This window comes from Nothoprocta perdicaria, unplaced genomic scaffold (genome assembly GCF_003342845.1).
Source record: "Nothoprocta perdicaria isolate Ctin4 unplaced genomic scaffold, notPer1 scaffold_119, whole genome shotgun sequence".
In the NCBI taxonomy this organism is placed as follows: Eukaryota; Metazoa; Chordata; class Aves; order Tinamiformes; family Tinamidae; genus Nothoprocta; species Nothoprocta perdicaria.
In genome coordinates, this window is record NW_020454305.1 from 734,517 (window position 1) to 758,282 (window position 23,766).

The following is a 23,766-nucleotide window of genomic DNA, read 5'->3' on the forward strand; positions in this document are numbered from 1 at the left end:
CATCCTAGTAGCCCTGCGCTGGACTCTCTCCAGCAGCTCCACATCCCTCTTGTCCTGGGGAGCCCAGAACTGGACGCAGTACTCCAGATGTGGCCTCACCAGGGCTGAGTAGAGGGGGACGATCATCTCTCTCGACCTGCTGGAGATGCTCTTCTTAATGCACCCCAGGATCCCGCTGGCCTTCTTGGCCACCAGGGCACACTGCTGCCTCATGGTCAACTTGTCATCCACCATGATGGCCAGGTCCTGCTCTGCAGGGCTGCTCTCGAGCAGGTCAACCCATAATCTGTACTGCTATCCAGGGTTATTCCTCCCCAGGTGCAGGATCCTGCACTTGCCCTGTGAAGTCACATCCTCCAGTTGTTCCCTCCCAGAATTGCGAGCCCATCCTTCACTGTCCTTGTGGTTCTTGGCTTTTTTGGCCAAAAAGGTCAGGCATAACTGAAAGAACATAAGGGGGAACGGTGGTTTTATATGTCCCATCTACTGCTAGTAATAGAATTCCACTTGCTGTAGGTAATTAAGCTAGGAAGTAGCACACATTAAAATATTCAGAATAATATGTATTTATTTTCAGTGCTATTTTCATTAAATACTGGTATCATATATCCATGTCTGAGGTAATAAATTAAAAATAAATTCAAGATTCCAGTCCCATATTTGTGCTGCATATTTTTTCTACCATTATACATAATTTTGAAGCAAACACACACAGTCCATAATTTTGAATGCAGCTAGGAATATTATTTTAACACAGTCACTTTTGTTTCACAATAATTTTGCTGAGAATGGTTATTGCATGATACACTTTTAATAGTTGTTTTTATTTATACTAGAGTTCTCTATTAAATCACAGATATTGAAGTTGTAGGAAGATGGGCGTGAGGATGTGCTTTGAGCCAAGGAAGGCAACTATTGAATCAGAGTGGCGGCACATTCTGCAGGATCACTGGCTGCCTGCACTAGGGTCTACATCCAGCACGGCCGTTTCAGTAGGTATGTGCTTAACTTTAGGTAGGTGAGTCAATTCAGTGAAATCCACGGCCTTAAGTATTGGCTGCATAAGAGACTAGCCAAGTCTGCAGACTTAAATTTGTAGACTTCTTTAACTGTGTGTTATTTGAAGAATTTTGCTGGTTTCATATTTTGTAACAACCTTTTAAGATTTTTCGTATCAGTGAAGCACCCATGAAAGTTTCTAACCTGGTTAATAAATACACTATGAAAAAATAAGCAGCTACAATGACACTCTTCTACCCATTTTGTTAAAAGCAACACCTGATTTTAAAAGTTATTAAAGTAATTTTTTCCCATGGTAAAATATAGTTAAAAAAATAAACTCTTCATTTCATCATCTTCCATCAAACATATAAGCTTGTTAAAGGGCAGGGCGTACCTCAGGTATTCTCATTTATAAATGCAAGAGATTGACGTACATCAGTTCTCTTTGCACTCAAATGCTGGTGGTAGTAAGGCCCTTTAAGCTAGGTCTCCCTCAAGCCGAACAGAAGGGAGCTAAAGAAAGAAACAGAAATGTTGCTTGCATATAACTTTTATCATAATGTTGAATTAAAAAAAAAATTGCCTCTGCTTAGGAAAAAAACCTTATTTAACTGCTGCCATTACAACAGAAGATGCACCTCAGCTCCATGTTGTTTCAACTTCGATCAGTGATTCTGAATACGAAGGATTTAAAGGCTCACTAGAGTTACTGTGGCATGCCATCGGATTGCTACCATTCAGAAGTTGTGCTAATTCCCATTTAGACCAGGAAGCTATTGTTTATAGTTAGAACTAAGGGTTGCCTTGGTGTACGTCCACCGGATTTGCTTTATTCTATTTGGCAGATGGCTGACAGTGCTCATGACGGGATCCTGGAGACCCGTGTGGTGTTATTACCAAAAGCTAGAGTCTGTATGCGGGATTCTCCATGCTCTCATGCAGCGGGTTGCATTGCTGGGCGCCGCGGCCGGCCCTGCTCCTCAGTACTCCACCGAGCTCACCATCGCCATGGGCTCATCGAATGGGGCCAACCTGATCTGCTTTGGGGTCGGGATGGCAGGGAGGGAGAGCATCGCCCCCGCGTCGGCGGGGGAGTGCAGGCCGTTGTCTATAATGTTCGAAACCTCTTCCTCGTGGTCCTCGTACAGTGTGTTGATGTGCAGCAAGGGGTGGCTCGGGGTGCAGTTCAGCGCGGGCGCTGCCTCCGCCTTGACTTGATTCAAAGGCAGACTCGCCGTGGCGGCGGTGGTGGCTATGTGGTTGTGGTTGCAGGTGACAAAAGCCCCAGCAGCAGGCACTGTCCTGCACGTCTCCGATGAGTACAGCATCTCCTTCGCAGGATGAGGGGGGTCTACAAGAAAGTAACATACACTGTTAAAAGACGGGTGGTCGCTCACCATCCTTTCTAGTCCATCTCAGAGCAGTGTCCTGAACCAAAAAGCCATTGGCAGTTTTGCCATTGATTTCAATGGGAGCAGGAAGATACCCCCCCTCCAAAAAAAAGGATGTTCTTGGGACTTTTGAGGAATCCCAAAGGACTGTTTCATAACAATAGGATTGTAAAGTCAGGGAAACAGGAGAAATCACAAACAGGTTGGTGAATCTCACTCTCTTTTTATGCATGCTCATGCTTCCTTATGTGAATGGTATTTTCATAACGTGAACAGAAAGCAACTGAAAAGTATTTTTTTTCTCCTCTGTGTTCTGGTGTTTTATAAATATTATGATTTAATGTTTTGGCAAACAATGTGAATGCTGAAATGCACACAATACCAAAAAAAAAGAAAAAAGTGGTTTTTTGATGGGAAAACATAGTGGTTACATACTGTAAGCCACTTGTCTTTAGAAAGAACTCAGCAATTCGTAGTTAACTGACGTCTCTTTCCAGAATTTACAGCTCTACCTTACCTGATGGATTGTAATGTTGGTCTAACTCAAAAGCAAAGCTGAATATTTTTAATGGGATGGGGAGCTTAACAGAGCCCCAAAACTACAGTAATTATTTTTTGCTCTTGCTGCAAAATATTTGAGCACTAATTTAGATCAAGTTAATTGAGAGCAGAAGACCCCAGTAGTTTTGAGGAGTTGTAATCAGAGCAGGTGACTGGATAAGGAACGCTGCAGAACAGCTCACATGCACATCGGGGAGTTGCAGGGCTCTAAGGGAGCATAAGGATTTGGAAGTGACAGAAACTTTATACCTCAAATCACTTCTCTGCTGGGCAGTGGGGTGACGGTAGCTGTCAGTCTGTCGAGGCCCAGAGGGAGGTCTTAGCTTGTAATGAGATGAGAGCCATTGCTTTAAGTACGTACAAAGCTTTCTGCAACTTCAACTGCATAGATCTTCTTTCTTATGTCAGTAGCTTACAATGATAAACATGAAGGTACCTGTCTGTCAGCTTAGCTTCTGACCTGCTGCTGTTCTCAGTGCTTGCATGCATGAAGTCTTACCCCATCATCCTACCATCTCACAGTCTTTTCTATCTATCTATCTATCTATCTATCTATCTATCTATCTATCTATCTATCTATCTATTTGGAGTACTCTTTTGAGGCCGAGAAGGGATATGATTTCCAAGGTACACACAGGAACTGAGGCACAGGAAGAGTATCTCCTGTGAGGCCACGCAGGAAGTGAACAGCACAACTCCTGAATCCCAACCAGCACCCGCGCTTCGGACCGTCCACTCTTGGGTCCATACAGGGGACAAAGGGCAATTTAAAATGTCTCCTGGGTGAAAAACAACATAAATTATCTGAATTTAAATCGCTCAGGTGACAGACAGTGGCTAACTCCTGAGAACTGGTAGTCAAGGAGGATTTTTTCACAGGCAGCTTTTAATGTCTCTACATATTCCTTAGAGGTGGCTATTGCTGGCCAGAGTACTGGGACAAGCGGCTTTCCAGGTCTGATCTACCATGGCATTTTCTATATGGCATGAAATTAAGGCACATTTGAAATATTCTAGGTGCTGGTAGAGCAGGAAGGGTTTCATGGAGGCCAAACCCTCCTTACTTCCTTGGCAAAGGCACAACCATGTTGAAAGTTGTGAAAATCTGGGAAAGTTTCCTGCGGCAGGAAAGCAGACACAGCTTTGCCTCTAACACTGCCTATACTAATATAAGGTATATTCAGAAAGGGACTAGGAAAGGGAGAACCACTGCTTCTGAGGCCTACAAGCCCTAACATTATTAGCTATCCCCAAACCTTGTAAGGTAGTTCAAACAGTGAGATAAGCTTTGAGTTCAGATCGCTACGCAAGTTACGGTCTGTGGGGGTTGTGCTGGAGAGATGTACTGTACCTTTGAGAGAGGAGGTGACGTGTACTATGACATTTTCTTCCTGGTTTATAAATCCACCCTCTTGGCTTTTTGATGTAGGCATTGAGGGCATGGCTTGAATCTCTGGCTTGGGCTTTTTACTGCTGAGTATATATGGATGAACATCCAAGGAGAAGTGTCGCGTGTGTTTTTTCTCAGTGCTGGTGCTTGGGATGGCGTTGGACTCGGCTTTATGGGCTGATGACTGCTGGGAGGTTTTGGCAGTGGACTCCAGCAGAGGCGCTATGAGGCTATCGGTTGCAGTTTTCCTCCTAACAGGCTTAGGCTTCTCAGGTTTATGGTTTTCAACCTTCATAATGGCCAGCTGCTCCTTGAAGGGCTGAGGGAGAGGGTTGGTAGTCGGGATCCACTTCATCTTCTTCCTCGGTCTCTTAATGATGAGCTGCTCGTTAGCGTCGATGTCCGCCGGGTCGACGCTTGGGTCTATGGTCTGGATGCCCGAGTCGCGCATGGTGGGCGTCGCGTCGTGGTTGGACTGGGCCAGCGCCGCCAGCAGCTGCCGGACCACGTTGTCGTACATCAGGTCGCTCTCGTTGGTAATGAAATCCAGGCGGTTCAAGGATTTTATGTGGTCCCGATTTTCATTGCAAAACATGGCCAAAATATTGATGTCGCAAAACTGGGACTTCTGCCACTGCTTCTTGGTCTTGATTCCGACTTTGTTGAGTTTATCGAATATGAAGTTGGACTTGCGAAAAATGAAGAGGTGAATTAAATTGATGAGGATTATCAAGTTCATGAAACAAAGGAGAACGATATCCACGCCAGCAATAATGCGCTGGAGCTGGACGGACGGCAGTTTGCAGTTCACTCTGATGTGCAACCTGGAACTGCTGGTTTTGTCTGGAGGCTCTCCCAGGGCGCACGTAAACTCATTCTGCTTCTGTGTAGCGTAGTAGGTGGATAAGTATGTAATTGGTATGATGCTCAGAAAGATGATGAATAAATGCCTGGCAAGATAAAGCTTAGCTAAGAAGTTACTTCGTCCTCTTCTTTCCAGGTATTTCTCAAACAAGTTCTGCTCAGGGCTTTTTTCTTTCTCTGCATTCTCAATAATTTCTCTCTTCTCTCTCTCGGTGATGCCTGGGCCTTTGGACTGAATTTGTTTCTCTATTTTCGGTGCCCGCCCTTCAGCTGCCCGGTGGTAACAATTGTCAATCTCCTGAAGCAAAAAATTAAGCTCGGAAGTGAGTCGCGTGGAGGCCAGAAATTCCCAGCCCAGAGCTGGAATGTACATGATCCCAGCAAAAGCCAGCAGCGCATAAGGTAGGAACTTATGCTCAAACAAGGAGGGCCAGTGGCTGGCATCGACTCCTGGCAGGGCATCTTTTAGTTCTGTCCAACAATATCCTCTGGCATACAAGGCTTGATCGCGGGTGAAGTTGTGGGGGGTATAACAGTATATTGGCTCCTCTGTATAACAGAGAGAAAAGTCACTGCTGTGCATTTAATCTACAAAAGGAGCTCTGGAAAACAAACATTTCAAATTACAGCAATTTTATTTGATTGTACCTTTACGTGACCGCTAAGCCCACAACACTGAACAGACAGCTCAGCCTGCATGCAGCTGCCTTGGCTCCTGGCAAAACATTTACCTGGAACTTTTATAACGGACCTGAGCTAGAAAGCCTAGTGAAAATAACATATTTGGGGGTAGCTTCCTGTCCTAAAACAACATCCCAAGAAACTCCAGCCTAACTCTGGGAAACCAGGAGTCCTGATGCTCTTAACCGCTATTTGATGGCTGTGAATGCTATGTTAGAACAAGTGCAAGCACTGAAAGTCTCCTTTAAGTGAAATTTAAGGCTCATCCCAGCTAAATGCTCTTCTAAATAGTTAGCTGTAGCTGCAGGCAGGTTAATCCTTATTTGTTGTTTAATCCTTATTCACAGAGTCTGCTCGTTTGATAAGGTAGAAAAAAATGCAACTTTTAGACACATACACATTTAGTGAATCCCAGCTGACACTTCCACATTGGAGTGTCACAGAGCAAGACAGAACCGGGTCTGTTAACTGCATTTGTCAACCGTGAATATTTAATTTTATATTTAAATATATAGCACTGTTTTTTACACAGTGCGCAATTAAATGATGGAATAAAGTATTATGGATCCAGAAAGTGATCAGACAAGATAATGAAAGGAAAAGCATAGCAAGGCTTATTAAAAACACAATTAATGATGCAACTTTTCTCTCAGGACATCTTTAAGCCAGAGGCAGCTGGAAGGTGGGAGTGTTTATCAAAGGAAGAAATACCATATGCTTGTCTACTTTTATACTCTTTCCTAAGCATTTGCTCTTTGCTGCTATCAGAGACAGGATATTGGGCTAAAAATAATTTTGTCTTTCCCCAGTAGATGTATTATGTTCTTATGTAATGATATTTTTCTAGCAGTAAACATGCAATGTAGAAAAACTTGGGGAAGCTGCAGTGGTGTTAACTGCTCAAATAAAAGTAACTATTAACAGAACATGCTTTCCCAACAGGAAGACTGTATTTTAATGGTAAGTAGAACAAGGGGGATACAGGGTTCTGGTATATCTTAAAAAAACTTCCTAATATGAGATCCGTAGGAGGAGGCAGGTTCCTTTTTGGATTTAGAGTGGCCCAAGAACATCAAGCCTGTTCCAGTTCTGGAGGCAGCCTATAATCCAGGTCGAGAACAGCCTATTGAAAAAAACTGTTCTCTTAATAATACAAATCATTAAGATAAATAATAAAGAGTCGTTTGATAAAATAACTATAATGTTAACAAACAGGCATAAAAATCCCTAATCCTTTTGAGGTATTAGAGAACTCCCTACTGGACCAACCAATGGACCAAACAATGCATTTACTAGTGCTTTGGTGAAGTGTGAAGGTATAAACATATTCCCTGACCTGCTTCCCTGACCCGTGATCTGAAAAGCTACTAGACCCACAAAAAAAGGTCACTTTTTCTTTTGAGTAACTCAGTGAAAATTCTTTTCTAATGATATAACCATTTTGGACAGAGTTGTTACAATAAAGGACATTATCCAAGGCAAAATGGAAGGTAAGTCCCATAAATTCAAAAACTACTGCAAAATGATCTAGCTTTGACCCTTAAAGCATCTAATTTTACACAACTTCTCATTTAGTCTAATTTTTGTATGTTTACAGTCATCTGTTACAAGGAAACACACTCGTCGTCTTCAGTGATTGTGACCTGTCCCATTGCTGGCCATGAAGAAAAATGCATGCCATTGCTGGCATGCAAGAAAAAATCAACTCCTACTGGCAAAGAGCTACTGTGCAGCTCCCCAAGGGCTACAGTAGACACCTATGTGAAAATATTTCCCTCTGAAGAAAACAAAAAGAGGCAAAGAAGCTTGGAGCGTTTCTGATGAGCAGAAATATTTTGAATTGTGGATCTCTATGCCTACCAGAGTCTGCTGACATGAAAATAAGTTTCCTTTGGCATATGTGAGTTCATTTCTCCTAAGATTTCAGCACTGGAACTATCTGGGAAGACTGCATGGAAGTGGTCATAAAAATTGTTCATATGGATTATTTTTGGATTCATGTATAAGTTGCTGCTATCAAACTGATCAGTTCTCTTCACTGAGGCCTGAAATGCTAAGCCTGAAATGCTCACTTCTGAAAAAAAAAATTAAATATATGGCAACAAACAAAAAATACTTATAAATAAACACAGGAAACAAATCAAAATATTTTAGTTTAGCATTGATATTTATGTTGGACATATCACTTCTTAGAGATTAACTCTGCACTCTGTCTCTTTCCACTGCTTCTGAGTAAAATACACATTTAGTTTGGGCTGAATAGGTTAATTAAAGGTTATTTCAAAAAATAGTGTTGTCCAGGATTACAAAGAAAGCCCAGCAAAGAAAATAAATGTCATTTTGTGGCAACTTGTTTATTTTTTCTCTGTTAAGTGTGTTTGTTAGCCTGGTAAGTTGTCAGAAAAATATAATTTATTGGGATGGATTAGCATGGTGTCCTGTTCTTAGTCAATGTTTTGTTACCTATTGATGCTACTCTAATGTTTCATTTGCACTTTTATTTTCTTTGATGATTCCCTTTATGAGCCATGAAAATCCCAAGATCCTTCAAATGAAACTCCATCCATAGTGAAGCCAGTGGAACTGGTTGAGATGGGGGTGGGTTACAAGGCAATTTTACTTAAACAATATTTTCTAAAATATTTGAGCCCAATTCTCTGTCGTTTAATGGTTTTGAAGCTACTTCATAGGTGATTTCAGCTTCTCAGCCTAGGACACGACTCACGAAGCTCTGTCATCTTTGGGAGGCTCATTTATCCAGAAAGCCTTTCCAGCAAATGATTCAAAGACAAGGCCGGGTTTAGCTTTCACCTCGCTCTCCATTGACTACTGAACCTGCCAAGCCAGGCTGCCTACTTAAACCTAGTTTAAAATTTAAACCTAGTTTAAATTGCCACTTAAAACGTCGACTTTTTGTGCATATTTCTAAGTGGTGGCAGCACTTTTTTTCTATGTATTTAACCAAACATTTAACATAACAAACTTCTATCATAGTAGAGTATGGACCTGTCTCCCCTAAATGAAAAAGCACTGTGTCAATAATTAACTTTGACTGTTATGAAGGACAGCAGTAACTTATAGCTGCATCTCAACACAAAGATCTGATGAGGATGGGGGAGTAAATCTTCAGTTGTTCTCACACATGCAGCTCTTGCTTAGGTAAAGGCCCTACTTAACCCACATTTAGTTTCAAAGAGGCACAGCAGATCATGCCATACAAAAAATATTTGCTTTTAACTTCATATTCATGAATATAGAGCATTTATATGGGCACTCATATTTCACCCAGAGAATCCTTAAAAGCAATTTGAGAACTTTGTTTTTCACATAATCACTCCAGCTCCACAAAATGCAGCTAGCCCCCTTGCAAGGCCAGCAGATTAACTGCATATGGCAGAATTATTCAGCTGCATAGGAGAAGACAATAGAGTCGGACGCTGCAAGGAAAGCTTTTGCAAAGCTTGGGGGACATTGTTATGGCCGAGGGGGTTAGTCTCCTTCTGAGAGTTGTCTGCATTTGAGCACATAAGCACATCCATCTCGCCACTCTCCTTGAGGTCTAGCGAGCCCAGACAAAAATTCCTACGGCAAAATGGAGAGCAAGGCCATAACTTCCAAAATCATCTTTTGCTAGTTGCAAACAATAATGAAGAGAGGGTTTGGGACATAAATGTATCTGTGAATTGTACATGTGTGCCCCGAAAGGAATCTGCCATTCCTACTGGAGCTGGTACACTAAGGATCCAAGTACTTCTGTATTACGGGTAATGGCCTAATGCAAGATGATCAGTGCTGATGCTCAGAGTAAAATCTCATCAGGTTCACAGTCTGAAAATACCCCCTTAGGTCTGCCTACACAGATGCACCTACTATAGGCCAACAGATCAACTTCAACACAACTGTTCAGAGAAAAAACCAAAATCACAATACTCAAGGTCAAATCCTGCCTTTAGTAATAACTACCTACTGTCACTGCCATTCCCAGGAATGCTCCATTGGAGCAATTTTTTAGAGACAAAGTGAGTCTGTGCTCATGTTATGCAAATATAACTTCCCCATTAAAAAAAAAAAAAAAAAACTCCTTGATATTAATATATTTAAAACTATATTATCCTTTACCTGATGCTGACTTGGGTATAAAGAGGCATACCAGGAAACCTGGCCTTTTTGATACCGTTAGTCCATCACAACTACATTACATCAGCTGAATATATGTTATCCAGTTCCCTATGCACATAAGTAACTCAAGTCCTCAACACAAGTGTCATGAGTAGTCTGGAAGAAATCTCACGTGGGGGAACCTGGTGAGTTGCGTAATATAATTGTGTTACGTTACTTAGAAAGTTAAAATGCTGTGAACACTAAGCTTCCTCATATGCTCTACCAGAACGTGTTCTGTGCCATCTCATTCCATCAGTCTCAGACATACTTAAGTGGAGGAAAAAAAAAAAAAGATTTGCAGGGAATATTGTGGCACAAAGGGTACACTAAATGGGAATGGTAGGAGGACATGGTTGGGGAGCAGCTGAGCTGCCCAAGCTGCTAACTTTAAGTAAAGGCCCTGGGAAGGATCCGTGGGCTCTGCGCTGGCACACACACCCTGTGCACCTACTGTCTGTTCCCCTCCAAGCTCAGGGACCTTTTAGCACCCAGTCTCCAACCGCCGTGTCATTTAGCAGAGCAAGAGGCTGCTGAGGGCTGGGGCTGGAACCTGTATGAAAGGTCAGCTGCAAAACTCAAGCTCAGATCTGGAAATGGAGTTAACAGTGGAAATATCTGAAAACTTCTGTTCTAAACAGAACAGAGGTCCACCAATGAGGTTGTATGCAGCTATATTTGTCCATATACATAGGTATACATAAAAGCTAGCAAGGTAAAAATGAGTTGGTGTATAGTATATTGAGAAGACACTGCCAGGTCTAGCTGGTAGATGTGTATCTTTCTCTTTGCGAAGTTCCGTTTTGAAAAGACAGTGAATTTCACCTAGCCCAAACATTCATGCATGTGCCCTTTTATATTGTTATATTCTGTTAAGTGCTCAGCAGTATTAAAAAAAAAAAAAAAAAAAAAAAAGCCTTGTTCCTAGAAGTCTTAAGTGACTTTATGCATTGGGCAGTTCCTTTGAAGCCAATGGGGTTACTCACAGTGTGTAAAATTAAGCTCGTGCATTTCTCTTTGAAGGACCAGTGCTGCAGGGGTTTCAGTCTCCAGCTTCTAAAATATTATTACAAGCAGTAATCAAATGGTCTTTGAATAAATATGGAAAATAAATTTAAAAGGCTTTCAGTAGACCTTGAAAAGTAATAAGGGAACATATTAGCAATATACGATCACCTATGAAAAGGGGGCAAATAGCCATTGACACCTACCCTATTCCCAATGAAATGAAGTACATTCACCAAAAGCAAACTATAAAGCATAATAAGGAATTGTGTATGTCTCCCGTGACCTGCAGCTTTTAGAATTTACCCTGGAAAAAGCAAGCACACCTTATTAATCTTCTGGCTAAATTACATGAATTCAGTATCCTTCAGCAATGATTCAATAATGTAGGAGTAATAGAACTATTTCCTAACAATAAAGAGAAAAGAAAAAAGGAACCCAGTTTTCAGGAAAAAATATTTGAAAAACGAAAGAGCTAAAAACCCATGTGTAGACTACACCAAGGGTGTTGAGCAAGGAGTGCAGTTGGGAAGAAACAAAAACATTCAGCTTCATAAAAGATTAAGCCCTTACTTTACATAGTAAAGCGGTGTAATTCCCTTAGATGTGGGATGCTACCACAAAGACATTTCTTTTATTCGGGTGTACATAGATGCAGTGGCTAAAGCTGAAACGCAGAGCATTAGACTCTTGAGCACAAGTTTCTAATTGTCAAGATAAATGAGAAGCATTCAGAAAGCAGAATTAAATGATATTATTTGACAAAAATAATCCTGCCCCCTTCTGTGCCTACATTGTGTCACAGGTGTGCAAGCAATCGGCCATACACACTGCATTCACCTTGGGTACTAAAAAGAACGCACAAAAAAGCAGGTAGCAAAAACCGTTTATTCTGAGAAACAGACGTAATTTATTCAGTCGATTTCAGTATTTTCGAAGGGAAAAGAAGAATATTCTGTATCCTCTTCTCTCTGGAAAAACAGAACAAAAACCCCCATGTTATTAAGCTTGAAAATGTAGTCTACGAATGTGTAATGTTATCTAAAGAGTAACCAGATTTTCCATCCCAGCCAGAAACTTCCGTAAAGAAATATAACTCTCTCCTTTGGGTGTGCTTTTAACAAATGCTCGCTAATAACCAAATTAGTTTAAAGCCAAAGGAAAAACTCCCTTGATTTAATGGGTTGATTTCAGCTATTTTACTTATAGGATATTTAGAGGTCAGAATATTAGTGAAGCATGAGGATGGATTCCTGAAATTACTTGTGTACATCAATTGTAGTCATACAGTCCTATTTATCTCACTGAGTTTACTCATATAAGTAAGAAAATAAAGCATCCACAAAACTAAATCTTAAGTTAGCAATCTAATTATTTAGTGTTACTACTTTTATCAAAATAAAAAGACAATACCTTTACCTTTGTTAGGGAATATTCTTTCCAAATCTGAATATAGGTTCCATGCCCATGAAGTCCTCCTAAGGTACAAATTTCTCCATGATCAACAAGGTAAGGTATAGCCTTTTTTGCTCACTTTCTGAAACCACTTGTCCTGTTTAAGAAAAAAATCTTAAAAAGAAAGTCCCTAAAAAATGAGACAGGAAATCACTGCTGCTCGTAAGTTTTAATGGCCCATATTCAATAATGGATGACATATGGATAAGCAGTTTTAATGACTGATAGGTACCTGGTTACCCCTATGGGTAATGGCAGTGTAAGGGCAGCAGTAGAAGATCCCACTCTTACAGTTTAGGGTTTTCCCTTGCAGAACTGCTGCTTGAACTAAAGGTAATTAACGACTAAATTGGTAATGCACTTTCCTTACAGATACTTATAGGACTATAATCATTGTATGTAACAGACATTAGCTCTTTTAGAATTAGCTAGTATGTTGAAGTGCCTGCCAGCCTACCTCAGGAAAGCAAGATACCCACTCCTGCTTGGCTCATTGTGCTGAAGTCTTTTGGAGGAGATTATTTTAGAAATGGCAACTGTTATGCAGAAGGTGCAGAAAAACCCAAGTGAAATTCCTGGGGCTGTTCCTACAGAGGAATGAGCTCCTCAATAATGAGCTAATATCTATCGCATGATGCCCACGCAATACGGTGGCAATGTCTTTGGAAAGAGAATTTATTCACATAATGTTCAACTGTTCTGCTGAATCTCATTACAAGCATTTCTTCCTCTGCTAAACAGAGCTTTGTGGGGAAAAAAAACTCCTGGAAGGAAATGAAATTGCTAATATTGGTGCCCTCAGGTATGCTTCTGTAATAACATTGCTTTGTAGTATGATAAGATTAAAGGGAAGGTTAGATCTGAATTTTAAAAAAATGCATTCATGAAAATCTAAAGAGTGAAATTCATTTACGTGGGCAGCCCTATAAGAGAGACCTGCATAACAATTACTTCTGCAATTAATAGTCCTAATAAGAAGAGGTCAGTGGAATCTTGATGATACACAGATATTCTTTATGAGGTCAAAAGCAATCTTGCAGGAAAATAAATGCTTCAATGTCATCAAAAGATCAATACAATATTTGGGGGCAATTCAAAATGCCCCTCTAGTGATGGAACCTCAACACAGCTACACAGGCTTTCGGAGAGCATGATAACGCAGACCAGAGTAACACCTTGAACAAACTGCAACAGCATGTAGGTGCCAAAGTGGAATGGATGAACACTCAGAGAAACTAATGATACACAGACAAGTGTGGCTTCTTAATCCAAGGGTTGAGTGCAAAATACCAACACAGGAAGCAGCAGCTTTGTTCTACTGCAGTGTTATTCAGTGACCGGAAATGATAAACATGGATTGTGCTAAGTACCTCCTGGCATAAATAGAGTATCCCCAAAATTTCATATGAAAAAAGAAGAAAAATAAAGCAACAGGTTCATTAATTATACTATTTTAATAGCACAGTTAATTTTGAGTCAGAGTTGAATGGTCTACTGTTCTTTGGAAACTGGTTCTTCCACGTGGAAAGAAAATGGGTTTGCTAAAATGCTTTGCTTCATCTAGCCATGAGAATCAGGCTCCCAAGGGTTCCTGGGGCCCCAGAGGAAGGGACTCCTGGGAGTCCACAGGAAACTGTGAACGTTTCCTACCCTCCAGAAAGAGGTTAGAAATCCTGCAGCAGACAAGGTATCTCAACTCCAAAATGCAAAAATAATTACTTAAGCATATAATTAAAGTGGCCCGGAAGGCACTTTAGTCATTGAGCTCCAGGCTGCAGAAGTGTATCACGTAGCTCAGCACCTGCCTGCTTGGCTGCTCTTCTTAACTTCTTCAGGGTCTGTATGATAGATAGGATGCCTATGAGTTAAAAACAAACCACCTCCCAAACACTGCTATCATATTGAGTTTTGGTTTTGCCAGTTCTAAGAGTATAATATAGGACTGGTACAAAGTCCATTATGATGGAAATACTGCATTCATTTCAGTATTTTCTTATAAGTCTTATATCATTACATGAAACAAAGGGAACCTCCACAAGAATCATGCCAGTCCACTGGGAAATAACCTAACTTTGTAACTGAGTGCATATTCCTACTGAAGGTGCTCACAGCAGTCGTTTTTAATGCTGGCAAAACCCAAAGAACTTCATGATGACACTGATTCTTCCTGAAGTGTTCCACAGCTCTAAGGAATAACACAAACTGAGGTTTCTTCTAGAACATGGATGCTTAATTTCTATCTAGTCTTGTGACAAAAAGACCTCAAAATTCTTCTGGGTAACTTTGAAAAAAGTCTCAAACTAACTACACAAGGCTTCCTAAGATGAATGAATTAAGCAGAGTTTAACATTTTTGTTTTCTGATCATATTTCCAAATTAAATGATTTGAAAATATGTATTAAGATAAACCTCATTCACATTTTGGATGTCTTCACATATTTGACACTGGAGATGATGTGTTAATAGTGCAGATAGGTTCACCAAAGTATATATGAAAAGAAGCAGCAGCTTAAGTATCAATTAAGTTCTTGAAAACTGGAACTCAAGACAGAAAATGTCCATCATCTCTGGAAATTATAGGGGAAATACTTCAAATATGAGGCTTATGCATTTCCTCAAGATTACTTTTTTTATTTGACAGTGAACTGGATAACTGCAAGTGGCAAAATTCCACAAGCGGAGTAAATAGCTAGCAGCTCAACCACAGCCAGCCTGTGGCTGCTTCTACAATGTCAGTCCTTTGAAACACGTGAAATGCTTAGAAACTCCATAGATTCTCATATCACAAGCAATATTCACCTCAAAACCAGTTTCTGCACCTAACTGTCCTTTTGCAAATACAACCCTATGCTCTTAGCACTAACAATAATCATTTGAAAAAATATCATCTCCACTTTCTTACTATAGGCTGCTTTAAGTGAAGTTAGAAAGAAAAAAAAAAACAGAAAATAAGCTCAAAAGCCACTTAACAAGGTAAGTCAGGCAAATGAACATATGTAAATATGCTGCCTACAACTTCAAACAGAAATATTGATTATAAACAAAAAAAAAAGGAATACAAAACAAAACACCACTTTATACAGAAATCCTCAACACATCAGATGAAATGTGTAAAAATACACTGAGTGCACGCATATACTGCACTACACAGTGAAATAAGCATTGCTTATGCACAATGATTACAAATTGGGAAATAAAACATAAAATTTTAACTGACTCATCAGTCATTCAACTTACTGTCTCCTTCCATTATATCCTCCTGAGACTTTTCTAGCAGAAGGTTGTAGAAGGTTGAGCTACGTAACTGCTAAGAGACATAGAAATATAGTATTCATGAGCAACTTTTTGATATTTTGTAGGAACTGTTCTAAAAAGGTAGCAAAATAACTATGCCAAAGCTTGGCTTTTGACTAAAGTAGAAAATCTCGAGTGTTTTGCTCTATTTTAATGAGGTACTTTATGAAGTGCTGGTATTAGCTTCTGAGGGAAAAGTGAACATGACTGCAATACAGAGAGAACGATTCACAGCGACGAGAAAGCACAAGCACAAAGCACAGTATGAGATGGTTGCGACTTAGCAATCTCTGCAACTGGTCACCTCAGCCCCAAAAGTCTGGGAAGTCTGGGTAACCACATCTTTCAGCACCGTGAAGACCAAAGCATGTTCTCCTGTGATGCCCACCTCTCTTTAGTCCCTCTGAGGAAAACCTCCCACATAAATCGCTGATGCTGTTGTTTCTGAGCACATCTCAATGCTGAGCAATAATATTTAAAACAGTAAAAGTTAGACAATGCAAATAAACTGTCTTATAACGAAGGACAAGTATCTCTTACTCTAGTGGACTGCTGAGAGGTCTCCTGAAATCCCAGCACTCACCATGAGAAGTTTCCCTACAAAAGGCTGCCGCTTGCTTTTGGTAACATTGCTGCTGGTCAGAGAGGACAGAAAGCAGCACTTGTTGATGAAGACAAGCATTAAACATCCAGCAAGGTCCTACTCAGAACAGGTTCCATAGTAAAAATGGGTAGAGTGGGTGAAAGGATGAACAAAAAACATGGGACTCAAAGTCGATCTACTTCACACTAAGTATGAATGTCACTGTCGAATAATCTGCATCCTAGGCCTCTACGAAAGGAAGAGGAAATGGATGCGCTGTGTCTTAAATTATGTGTCTTTTCTGATCTACAGACAGACTACCCCAGCAGGGACCATCTCCAGATACTGTAACATCAAACCTAAGAACAGTTTTTCAGCATTGCTACAGCTGGACTGAAAGTATGTCTTAGAGCCTCAACTACCAACATGAATTCAAGTTTGGTATTTTATAATTTTTCAGTAAATATGGAACAAGTTTGCCACAGAAAGAAAATAAAGAATTTCTTTAAAAAGAAATTGGAAAAACAAACAAACACACAACCTTTATCACAAGAAAGAGAAAAATCCAGCAGGCTCCAACCCAGCTAAAATGCAAGAACAAAAACGACAAGTCAAAAGGAAAACTCCCCGTTCATTATTGGTTTTATTTTACTCTTGATTTGCACAGGTATAAATAACTATTCAAAGAGCCTAGGAACAGCAAGATATCTGTATGTAAAATCTTCAGATACAAAAAATTAAGCCTCTGAGGAGTCATAAAGTACAGACCTTGCAGAAAGGCCATGTATGCGAGTGCTGCAGGCAGATGCTTAAAACTACATATACAGGACTTTTAGATATAGGACTAAGATCACACAACTGTTCTGCAGAAATTCAAACATTCGAAAAGATCTAAACATCTATACATTGGTATTCATATTTAATTAACAAGAATATTATCCTTAACTTTAAGTAGCAACTTCAGAAAAAAAGTATAACAAAACTCAAGAGAATACCCTTGGGCCTGCCACCTACGTACATCGTAATTCTCAAAAAGGACACCCCTACTGGAGAGTTTTCTTACAACCTAATCCTGACTTGGGACTCTATTACTTTGGGAAAAAAATTCCATTTAAATACAGATCCATCCACGGAGTCAACAAATCACATATCCAAACCTTACCTCAAAGTAACATACCCTTATTTTAGTATGTTACCCAAACTGACATAGACACAAGATGTTGCAGTTCTGTATGAGGTCTGTCCAAGGGTTGTGGTGCTGAATTTTGGAAAGAGAGACAACGTTCATTCATTCATTCATCCACCACTTGCAATGCTCCTCTGGGATACAGGCTTTGTGTGAGGAAGCTGACTACTGCTCCCAAGTGACTCCAGAAATATCTTATACACAGTAGAAATAAGGCACATGGATATATTTTAATTATCATTCTGGGAGCTTTATTGCTAGGAATCACACAAGTTTGCTTGGAAAACATGAAAAAGGAGTTGGGAATCTGTATAAGAGGAGGAAAGATTCACAGCCTGTTTATGATCTGTAGAGGCCTTGAGACTACTGTGAAGCTGAGAACTAACCTGTTATCTGGTTGTAGGGAGTTTGAAGGCAGCTCTGCAGCTGCGAAAACAGGGGCCTTATCTGGTGGTGAGGAGCAACTGAGGAATTTGGAGGCGGCCGTGCCAGAAGGCATGGGGCCAACCAAAACACARCYGACCTCTAAGCCMGTTTGGAGGTCAAACCTGAGRCGAGGGAGAGGAAGATGATGAAGGCGGGACCCTCATAACGAGACCAGAGACCCCCACTGGTGGGCGCGCAKGCGCACACCGGGCAAAATTGGATAACGAAAAAGGTGGAGCTTTGCCCGCCCTCTGGTAYGCCTCYTGACACGTGGTGGCCCTACGTGGCGGGATGCGCCAGATATAAAAAATAATCGTGGATCGGGGGGGAGAGAGACTTCCAACCGAGACCTACGTTGTCTCCGCGGGGACGCCCGCAAGCTTGGAGCCTGTCAGCCACCTCTGGTCCACGGCGGGGGAATGATCGGTCTCGCTGTCCTGCTGGCAAGTATCCTCTCGTAAGTAATTGCTACGTAGGTGCCTCGTTCCACAGGTAGTTGCTAAGTAGTCGTCTTGCTTTAGTGTGATGTTAGTGTGAATTGTCCTAAATGAACTAAGGGGTGGATTTTGCTCTCAGTGCGTGTGCTTTCAATTGCTGAGCCCCAAACCCATCCAGAACAGAATCTCAGTAATGGTAGTGGAAGAAGTTAGCCAAGGGACTTTTTCTTGTGAAAGCAAGTGCAGAGAGTGCAAGGAAAGACAGGATTCACCACTTTGCAGAAGGGTCTGTGCAAGAAAAACACATCTAAGCCGCCAGAGACAAATCCCCGCCCCACCGACATCAGATGGCCCCATCAAAACTCTTACTGATCTCTACGTTGCCTGAACTTCCCTCTCTGGAGCAAGTGACTTTCACTTTCCCTCTACACTGTCATCTAGTAATGAAGTTTGGAAAGAATATTTCCGCACCTGATAAACTTTTGATTACCTTACATATCCTTTGATCCAGCAAAAGTGATCCAAAGATGACAGTCTGCTTTTTTTTTTGCATGAAGTCAGACTGTAAGTCCATGTAATGGAAGAAAAGTCCTATATCTTATTGAAAGTCTTTTGTAATGTATGAAGTTTAGCTAGGTTATGATTTATTCAAAAAAAAAAAAAAATCAAAATTTGCCTCAGGCAGTACCTGCGAAACAAACAGGTCTTGCATTTTCTGTCACTATTCAAACAAAATATCAAGGTCATCAAAGGTGATGTGAAGATCAGAGCACTCAAATATATGAACACAAACAAATCACTTGCATGAACAGCAAATATGTTAAACTAAACAAGTTTAATTCCCTTAGGCCAGGGAATTAAAGCAATGTAATAAAATAACTTTATCCTCACCTGCAGGGGAGCTATAGCATACAACAAGTTACACAACAGATATCATAATCTTTATGACCATTAATGGTTTATCATCTCTTAAATAAACCATAACACATTCTTTTTCCTGCATTGTGAAGTGTGCTTTCATATATGTTTCTTAAGAGTCTCTAGGCCTGAAAGTTTAGTGCTGCATTAGGCTACTTTTACACCCTGCCAGTGCAGGGCACACAAGATTTTAATGCATTTGTTCAACTGCATCCTACAGGTGTTTTTGATTAAACTCTTTAAGCTAGACTGATCTTACTACATAAAGTCTAAGGTAGATGGGATTTATAGGGAACTTTATGTCTTCTGCACACTACTCATGCAGAATCTTGATGGTCAGCAAAATGTTTGGTGAGAAACCATTGCTTTTTGATGGCTATGCTAACATCTTCTCATATTGTGTGACACACACACATTATTCTAAGAGCTTTGTCAACAAGGTTTCAGCCTGGAGAAGAGGAGGCTGAGGGGGGACCTGATCAGCGTGTATAAATACCTCAAGGGAGGCAGTGAGGAGGAGGGGGGCGGCCTCTTTTCAGTGGTGGGCAGGGATAGGACTAGAGGAAATGGCTTCAAACTGAAGCATCGGAAGTTCCACAGGAACTTAAGGAAGCATTTCTTCACTGTGAGGGTGACAAAGCACTGGAACAGGCTGCCCAGAGAGGTTGTGGAGTCTCCTTCTTTGGAGATCTTTAAAACCCGCTTGGATGCAGCCCTGTGCCACGTGCTCTAGGTGACCCTGCGTGAGCAGGGGGGTTGGACTAGATGACCTCTGAGGTCCCTTCCAACCTTCGGCATTCTATGATTCTATGATTCTATGAAGATGGGAGAGAAGCCAGAAAGGGGGGTGTTTTCAGATTAGTGGTAGTCTGGTGGCTTAAATACCTTGCACTAGATATCATTTACAGAAGATAATAAGCATCATTATTTTATTCTCCTGAAAACATCTACACAACAACACAAAACAAAGTTTGAGAAGCTACTCCATTATTTGCAACCAATGGAGCAGTAGGAAAAGCACTTGATTTTGCCAGTAAAGTTCACAGTTTTCATATGTATTTCTTAAATTGCTCAGAGGGAGCTGTATCCAGAGCAAAAAACAAAATCAGATTCTTTAATGATCAGAGGCAGCGGAGAGGTGAAACACAACTCACACTGTAGATGAGGAACAAGCCTGCAGTCAGCAGCACTGTTGTTACTATCCCACTTAACAGAGCCTCTGGACAAGCTTAGTTGAGCAGAGAAGTCTGAGAAAATAGGATCTTGCTAACACTGATACTATGACCTGCTTCAGGTAACATTAAAATTAATAGGAGTTTTGCTTTTTAACTCAGTGGAAGCTGGATTGAAGTCCCTAATCTTGGGCTCTGACTTCACTTCAAAAAGGAATCTGCGTGGTTTCATCAGTCCCTTGTAGAGTTTGTATTACATCCTCTTGTCCACTACATTTTTTTCTTGCATATTTTTTTTTTAAATCTTTTGTCATATTTTGTCAACTCTAGATGACCTGGAACAACACATGACACCATATGGGAGAAGAACATGGTCCTACAGTTTTTCAACATCAGCTTTTCGAAAGCTGTAGAGCTCTGAACTGCCAGGACATCATAGGTTACTGCTCCATAATTCTAGGGCCAAATTAGCATATGAAGTTTGTGGCCAGGCTTAAAAGATTTTTCTTTTAGCACATTCTGAAACACAAATTTGGAACATGTGAAGTCACAAGGTTAGGCTAGAAAGTAGTATTCCATGGCATAAAATACACCCAAATGCAGAAATGTAGGCAAATGCAAGCTGTGAGCAAAACCTGTAGGCCTGTGTGGGTCATAGTTGAGCCTTGCAGAGGGGACATCCATATAAACAAGTCTCAGACCTGCAGCTTCCTTCACAACCTACCCTCTGAGGATTTGTTCGCAGAGAGACAGGCCTGCTGTGAGTCCTGAAAGCGTTTGTTAGGAAATCCACACCATGGAAAGACACACTCTCAAAGGGATGGCCTTCCTTGTGCCCAAAGTTTTCAATGCAGATTCAAACCTGTACAGTGCATTTGGAAGTATGCACCCCCAGGACCTTCTGAGGGGTTGCCATTTTATTGGTTTATTTTCCTACAAAAAAGCATAAGGGAGCCAAACACTTTCACACTCTACACTGAAGAGCCATAAAAGTGACCTGGTATCCTGACTTGCCGTCACTGTAAGAACACAGCTTTCAGGAAGACTGAGCTCAGCATGCCCTGAAAATCTGCCCTCTTTTAAGTCATCTCCAGATAACCATCCACAAAATGAGGCTCTTGCCACTAATTGTAGCTGAAGATTTTGAGCTATAAATTATAATTAAAACACTTTATATACCTCTTTTTTTTTTAAATTATAATTACAAAAGAAATCCACCAAGCTTCTGTGCATAAGCATCATTCCAAGAAGTAGTCAAATCATATTTCATAACAAGAACAAGGACAACCCAGCATTAGAAGACAATCCTAAATCATGGGAAACCAGAGTCTGGCTTTGATAGACCTCACAAGTAAGAATTTAGAATTCTTATTAAATACTGCCAATTCCTACTAACCAGGCTACGTCCGCAAGGTCAGTCCTGCACATTTAAATGTTAGTAATTTCATCAGGATCTTCAGTATGGAACATTAGGGCACCTGATGGTAAATTGAATAAATGCAGTCACAGCCTAGTAGCTACATCTATTGGGTCGATACTTCATAGGGTTGTTCGTTTTGAGTATTGCCTGACAACTGTCAGCAGACCTAGCAATTCGCTGATTTTCAGAGTTCATCAAGACTTAAAACTTCTTTCCATGATGGCACAGCCAACCAAACTGCCTTTGTGTGTGTGTGTGTGTGTGTGTGTGTGTGTGTGTGTGTGTGTGTGTGTAAAAGAGCCTGCAATAGACAGGCCTGTGACAAACAGCAGTGACTGCCCCTATCCCAACAGGGCATGCTATGTATGTGCCTGTATGTAACTGCTGCATCAGTCTGTATAAAAGCACCCACCTTTACTAGCAGGCTGGCTAAATGTGTACATTGTACTCACCTACATTAGGCTAAATGCTCACGATGAACCCTGGCCCAGCTCTGAAGCTGCGCAAGAGCCCCCGATAAGGTACATGAGGACACACAGGCTTGCTGACACACGGCTCCCCACAGGGACGGGGGAATCCTCCCCCATTCCCTCCACACCGCTCCACAGAGCTCCCTGCAGCAGCACTGCCCTGGGCAGGGGCCACGGGCCTCGGCGTGGCGGCCGTTAGGGCGTGGCGGCCGTTAGGGCGTGGCGGCCGTTAGGGCGTGGCGGCCGTTAGGGCNGGCGTGGCGGCCGTTAGGGCGTGGCGGCCGTTAGGGCGTGGCGGCCGTTAGGGCGTGGCGGCCGTTAGGGCTCGGCTCCCCACCCCGCGGCCGCTGGGGAGCGTTGTCTCCCATCCCATGCCATCCCATCCCATCGGCGGCGCGCTGCCCTTACCGGCGAAGTTCTTGGTGAAGACGAGCGTGACGAGCAGGATGGGGATGAGGACGGTGCCGATGGTGACCACGCGGTCGAAGGGCAGCTCGAGCTTCAGCTGGAGGAGCAGCGCCGCCAGCGCGCCCGCCTTGTCATCCTGCTGCCCGGGCAGGATGAGCTCCTTCAGCTTCTCGCCCGCCAGCAGCGCCGTGGCCATGTCGGGGTGGTTATCGATGATGTGTTGCATAAGCGGCGGCGCGCGGCTCGGGCCGCCCCGGGGCTGCGCGGCTTGCTGCGGGCACGGGCCGCCCGGCCTGCGGGGACAACGGCAACGGTAACGGCGGGGCCGCGCTGCGGCAGCGGCACCATCTTTGGGTGCGCGGCGGGGAAGGTGCTCCTGCGGCGACCGCAGCCCCCGCGGGCGGCAGCGGCCTCTGCGGGGGCTCCCCCCGACCCGCCGGCCCCGCGAAGAGGCCCCGGTAGCGCTGCGGGGCGCCGGGGAACCGCGCGGGCCAGCGCGGGGCGGGCAGCGCCGCGGTAAAACGCAGCCTCCGAAGAGCTCCGCGAAGCAATGCCAGGAGGGGAGGACGCTCTGAGGAGTTAACCCGTGGCAGCTGTGCCGTTAAAGGCAGCCGCGGCTTTGCGATTCATGCTCTATGACAGGAGCGGAGCAGCCATGCAATGGAGAGCGGCTGGGGCTGCCACCGCCACACGGCTGCAGACAAGGAGGAGGGCATTTACCTGGCGCCTCGGGCTTCCTCGGCTCCTAGGGACGGTGAGCGGAGCGGTGGCTTGTGAACAACAGCGGAAGCCGCAGGAGCAGGGGAGGAGGAAAAAAAGGCAACTTAGGCGGGAGGTCTGGCAGGTCCCTGCAGCCGCCCAGGTAACAGAGCGGCTCCGTGCTCGGGGCGGGCGCTCGTCGCCGCAGCGCTTCCAGCGGCGGCGGCGGGAGGAGCCGCCCGCGCG

At 42.6% G+C, this 23,766-nt stretch overlaps 1 protein-coding gene across 2 annotated transcripts; it reads right to left on the reverse strand.

Annotated features, from left to right (window-relative positions):
* Positions 1–599: 599 nt before the first annotated feature.
* PANX2 (pannexin 2) lies at positions 600–23,085 on the reverse strand. Of its 2 annotated transcripts, none has more exons than XM_026053809.1 (3): positions 22,822–23,085; positions 4,306–5,757; positions 600–2,353 (listed from the first exon to the last, which is right to left on the reverse strand). In XM_026053809.1, the coding sequence occupies exons 1-3, from the start codon at positions 23,045–23,047 to the stop codon at positions 1,983–1,985; spliced, it is 2,049 nt and encodes a 682-aa protein (XP_025909594.1). In that variant the 5' UTR covers positions 23,048–23,085; the 3' UTR covers positions 600–1,982. The 2 variants fall into 2 exon arrangements, with proteins under 2 accessions (XP_025909594.1, XP_025909595.1); XM_026053810.1 differs by having other exon boundaries at positions 4,306–5,810; positions 22,822–23,021.
* Positions 23,086–23,766: the final 681 nt, after the last annotated feature.